Source organism: Cyprinodon variegatus, unplaced genomic scaffold (assembly GCF_000732505.1).
Source record: "Cyprinodon variegatus isolate N-32 unplaced genomic scaffold, C_variegatus-1.0 Scaffold153, whole genome shotgun sequence".
Lineage (NCBI taxonomy): Eukaryota > Metazoa > Chordata > Actinopteri > Cyprinodontiformes > Cyprinodontidae > Cyprinodon > Cyprinodon variegatus.
Genome location: NW_015150606.1, coordinates 1,322,516 through 1,328,101, shown reverse-complemented (window position 1 = coordinate 1,328,101; position 5,586 = coordinate 1,322,516). Strand labels below are relative to the sequence as shown.

Below are 5,586 nucleotides of genomic sequence, written 5' to 3'. Positions count from 1 at the left end.
AGATTAAAGTCAGAATTCTGACTTTTTTCCAATAATAAACTTAAAATAAAATTTAAAAATCAGTTAACTTATTTTTTTTTCAGTGGCCCTATTCCTCTTCCCTATGAACCTGCACTTTTTTCAAAAGAAAAACAATAAAATGTCTGCAGTACCAGTTTCCTTCCACCAGGGAGCGCTGTTTCCGCTGACTCCGCTGCCACGGAATCCGGAAGCGTTTCCGACTCAGCAGCGGCTCTTCATTCAGGCTGCTGCGCTGGTAGATTTGCTTTCCTTCAGACCCTTTTCGGTATCTGGCTGTCGATCTGTTGGCGTTTAGGTCAGCAAACGGATCGGAACCATGGCAAGTCGGCTCCCGGCTTGTGTTGTTGACTGTGGTACCGGGTAAGTTAGCCTGTTAGCCTGCTTCCATTGAAGCCGCTGTCAAACTTCCAGCTAACGCCCTGAAAGCTGCCCGCAACGGCGCTCTGGCTTCCTTCCTACTAAATAATCTATATCTCACTCTTTAGCTCGGAGGTTTAAGGGAAATGTGAGCAGACTGGAGAATCCAAATGATTCTAATTTTTGCATTTTTGCATTTATAGTAGGGATTAGCTGCTGCTAGCTGCTGGAGCTAAAGTCACTTCCTGGAGAATCCTCCCATTAGACAGCTCTCTAACCTGGGTCTTTTTCTCCAAACTGTCAGGGATCAGACCTGGTTCTTTGGCTTTTATCATTGGTATATACGCAGGAAAGTAATCTGGATTAATTTTGTAGGTTAAAACTGTTTCACATCACATTAAACAGGTTTTGATCTTTCATTTCCTAGTCAGGATTCACTGCACTCTACTGATCCTCCCATAAATGGACTGCATTTAACATTTCCTCCATTAAAAGTACAGAGAGTTGAATCAGTCCATTTATATTTATTAGAAAATTAGTCCGAATTTATAAGCATATTTTTGTATTTAGCATATTTTTGCCTTTTTAATTTATTTATTATTGTGAAATTGGAGAATATGGATAGAATGAAGCATAGTGAGGAAAAGTGGTCCCTATGTCCTCCAGCAGCCTAGGCCTATAGCAGCATAACTATGAAGATAGCTCACTCCCTTTTTATTTGTTTCATTTAATTTATTGCCTTTTTCATTTAATCATCAGCTTTTATACCTTTTTTTTTTTAAATCAGTTTGGTCATTTTTATATATATATATATATATATATATATATATATATATATATATATATATATATATATATATATATATATATATGTGTATAATTTGTTTTTTTGTTTGTATTCTTTTCTGGCTTGCCCTGCTCATTAAAATTTTTAAAATGCTATTTAAATATTATTTGTATGTGGTTGAATTGATATCTGTAAATTATTTTTATTTATTTATTTTTTAGTTATGACTTATTTAAATCTAATTTCTCTTTTTTAAATATCAGTTTAATATAATGTGATATATCTTAAGAGTTGCATTTAGTTTTTACTTATTTTTGTTTTTAATGGATTAAAAGAAACCCCTTTATGTAAAATTATTTATATTTTATCATTGCATTTATTTATATTTGATCATTTTCGTCTGTTACCTTTGAGTAATCATGATGTAAATGAGGTTTTCTGTTTTTATTCATCTGTTGAACTCTTCTCTATCCTGGTTGTGGTTAAAAAGGCTTGATGGTTCTAAGTTTTACTTCATCAAACTCAGCTTTCTTCTTTTATATTAAAATGTTTTAGTTAAATAATGATAGAAACATTATTCTACAGCTTTAGGCTAAGTTATTATTATTATTTTTTTGCTTTATGTCTTAATTGTGTGTCTTTCTGTTCCAGGTACACTAAGCTCGGCTATGCAGGAAACACAGAACCTCAGTTCATCATCCCTTCATGTGAGCATCAATAAGCTGCTATAATCAGCGTCTGTTTCTATTACTATTGTTGCTAACGGCACGGCTAACGTTCTGCAGGTATTGCGATCAAAGAATCTGCGAAGGTCGGTGACCAGGCGCAGCGCAGGATGATGAAGGGTGTTGATGACTTGGACTTCTACATCGGGGACGAAGCCATCGATAAACCTTCATATGCGACTAAGGTGAGTCGGTGCGGAGGCTGCAGGCAGCGCCGCCTTTGATGGAGCTTCAGCGTTGATGGTTTGGTTTTCTGTCGTTCCTCTCAGTGGCCGATCCGTCATGGCATAGTGGAGGACTGGGACCTGATGGAGAGGTTCATGGAGCAGGTCATCTTCAAGTATCTGCGGGCAGAGCCTGAAGATCACTACTTCCTGCTGGTGAGGAGGGCTTGATCTTTGCTAGAGGGAACAGAAAGTGCCTGAAAGGGGAAAAGTTTCTATTTTCCTTTATTTTTCATGTTTCTTTTTCTTTTTTTACTTTTAAAAATGTTTTTCTTTACTTTACTACAAATTACATAACCTTAGAGGCATTAATGCTGATACTGGCACTTACATTTTTTAGTTTATAAAGCTAAACATAATTGTTAACTAGGCTTATTAACTTTTTAACTTTACTTTTTAACTTTTCAATGAGCTTTTCACCTTTTTTTCTTGACTTTTTTTTAGCTTAATAAAAAAATTTATTCAATGTATTTGAATTACTTTTTTCTTTTATTTTTTCATCTAACATATTTCTTACTTTTGCTTACTTATTTTGACTTTTTTTTTACTTCACTAACTTTTAAACTTTCTTAACTTATTTTTTTGACTTTCTATTTTTTTCGCTTAAATGTTTTAACTTTTATTTAAACTTAGTGTTTTTAACTTATTTTTAAATCATTTTTTATTAATCTTTTTTTACGTATTTCTTTTGCTTTTTGTACTTTGACTTTATAACTGACTAACTGAATTTTCTTTTTCTTTTTTTTTACTTAACTTTTACTTATTTTTTTACTTTTCTCATAATTTATATTGACTTTTTAACTGAAGTTTTTCTTAATTTTTTTAAATGTTTTTTTGAATTTTTTCTTTGTTCTTAGGCTCTGACATATTTTACACTTATTGTTTCTTTGATAAACATAAGATAAATGTTTCTCTATCCATTCCTCTTTCTCTAAATTTGCCCAATTAGCCATCAACTCTTAGAATAAAAAAAGAATTCAGACTTGGGGAACAAACTGAAGTGTAAATAGCTCCCTCTGCTGGTTAGAAGCAGCAGGTTCCGCTCAGATAAATGGATTTCCCCTCATGGTTCTGCTCCTCTGTGCAGACGGAGCCTCCGCTTAACACCCCTGAGAACCGGGAGTACACGGCCGAGATCATGTTCGAGTCCTTCAACGTCCCGGGACTCTACATCGCCGTTCAGGTGAGGCTCATGCCCAATAGAGGAACTGTGGCCAGAATTAGATCTGACTCATGTTATCAGAGTTAAAGAGGAACTTCCTTCAGGAAGTTTCTGCTTTCGCTTCTTCTTTCTAAAGTTAACAGAAGCGTCTGATTTATATCTCTGCCTTTAAAAAATGAAAAATAAAAATAATTCTGTGTGAAACGTGTCACAGGCGGTCCTGGCGCTGGCTGCCTCCTGGACGTCCCGGCAGGTCGGAGAGCGGACGCTGACGGGGACAGTCATCGACAGCGGAGACGGTGTGACTCATGTCATCCCAGTGGTAGGTGTTGGTTCCGCTGCCTCGCTGCTCCTTCCTTTTTTAGCCTCTCAGTTTCGTGTTTCGCCCTCCAGGCTGAGGGCTACGTCATCGGCAGCTGCATCAAGCACATCCCCATCGCCGGGCGGGACATCACCTACTTCACCCAGCAGCTGCTGAGGGAGCGGGAGGTGGGGATTCCTCCTGAGCAGTCGCTGGAAACGGCCAAGGCAGTTAAGGTCTGTTACTGGAGAACAATGAAAATCTGATGGCAGCGTGGAGGATTGTCAAAAATAATAACCTGCTCCGATCTTATTGTCCTTCCTGCGATCCGTAGGAGCGTTTCAGCTATGTCTGCCCGGATCTCGTCAAGGAGTTTAACAAATACGACACCGACGGCTCCAAGTGGATCAAACAGTACACCGGGGTGAACGCCATCACCAAGAAGGAGTTCACCATCGACGTGGGATATGAGCGCTTCCTGGGCCCGGAGATCTTCTTCCACCCAGAGGTGCGGCCCCCCCCGCAGAGCTAGCTCCCGCTTTACAGCCCACGTCATAGCTTCTAACCCTGTTTTTATTCCTTTTTTCTCCCTGGTTCCAGTTCGCCAACCCGGACTTCACCCAGCCCATCTCCGAGGTGGTGGACGAAGTCATCCAGAACTGCCCCATCGACGTCAGACGTCCTCTTTACAAGGTAGCTTTTAGTTTTCAGCACGGCAGCAGAAGAATCATGATATGGGCTGGTGTTGCCTCATTTCTCCTTATGTTCTCCCCCTTTGCGATGCAGAATGTGGTTCTGTCTGGAGGCTCCACCATGTTCAGGGACTTTGGCCGACGCCTGCAGAGAGACCTGAAGAGAACCGTAGACGCCCGGCTGAAGATCAGCGAGGAGCTCAGCGGCGGCAAGCTGAAGGTAAGGCGTCCCCGTCAGAGCCGATGTTCTGCTGATTAACCAAACTCCCCCATGCTGACATAAGTCGCTTTGGATTGCAGCCGAAGCCCATTGACGTGCAGGTCGTCACCCACCACATGCAGAGGTACGCCGTGTGGTTCGGAGGATCCATGTTGGCGTCCACAGTGAGTATCCTTCCTCTTTCCCACCGCTTCTTGTTTGGTTTATGTTACAGAGCATCAGACTTTTATTTTATTTACCTAAATTAAGTGAGACCATGAGAAGAATAAAGTCATAATATTAAGTTGTCTATGTGTATAACATCAGATTAAAGTTGTAATGTGAGACAAAAGATTTATATTTTAATAACACAAAGACTTCAAGGAGTTATCAGCGGTGCTTTCTTGTAAGAGTTAGCATTAAAGTAGACTACCTCTTTAATCTCACCAAATCACATTAGTCTTGTTATATTACAACTTTATTTTATTAAAGTTACTTAATTCAGGTACGATTTAAGTATAGTACTTTTATAACTTTATTCAGGTAAGATTTTAACCTAAGAATCGTGTGACTCTAACTACTTAATGTTATGACTATGATAATGTTACAACTTTAACCTTGCAATGCTAGGACTGCTTCATTCTCATAAAACTTAAATCTTGTATTATTTCTAATTAAACTTCAGATTTTAAGACTCAAGTCTCTTAATGGTACGTCTTCAATTTCGAGCTTTACCACTCTCCCAATTCTACGACTTTAACCTCATAAAACATCAATCTTTTATTATTTTGACTTAAAGACTTTGGGACTTAAGATTTAAACACTTAAATCTCATAATAGTACAACTTTAATTTTGAGCTGTACCACTACAATATCCCAATGTTACCGCTTTCACTTTACAATATTTCGACTTTAACCTCGCAATGTTAGGCCTTTAACCGTTATGACCTTACTTTGCATCGTCAGGGCTGTAACTATGCATCGCCAGTTACCTGTAACCGTGCATCGTCACAGCTTTAACCGTGCATCGTCACGGCTTTAACCGTGCATCGTCACGGCTTTAACCGTGCATCGTCACGGCTTTAACCGTGCATCGTCACTGCTTTAACCGTGCATCG

At 39.0% G+C, this 5,586-nt stretch overlaps 1 protein-coding gene across 1 annotated transcript in view; it reads left to right on the top strand.

The window, feature by feature from the left end:
- The first annotated feature begins 177 nt into the window (after positions 1-177).
- Positions 178-5,586, top strand: part of LOC107086438 (actin-related protein 3) — a 6,815-nt gene continuing 1,406 nt past the window's right edge. The window contains exons 1-11 of the mRNA XM_015377375.1: positions 178-381; positions 1,817-1,872; positions 1,951-2,075; positions 2,160-2,270; positions 3,202-3,297; positions 3,491-3,598; positions 3,670-3,813; positions 3,912-4,085; positions 4,178-4,270; positions 4,364-4,489; positions 4,570-4,653. Coding sequence (XP_015232861.1) covers positions 338-381; positions 1,817-1,872; positions 1,951-2,075; positions 2,160-2,270; positions 3,202-3,297; positions 3,491-3,598; positions 3,670-3,813; positions 3,912-4,085; positions 4,178-4,270; positions 4,364-4,489; positions 4,570-4,653 — 1,161 coding nt within the window. The 5' untranslated portion in view covers positions 178-337. The remainder of the gene's footprint in view (positions 382-1,816; positions 1,873-1,950; positions 2,076-2,159; positions 2,271-3,201; positions 3,298-3,490; positions 3,599-3,669; positions 3,814-3,911; positions 4,086-4,177; positions 4,271-4,363; positions 4,490-4,569; positions 4,654-5,586) is intronic.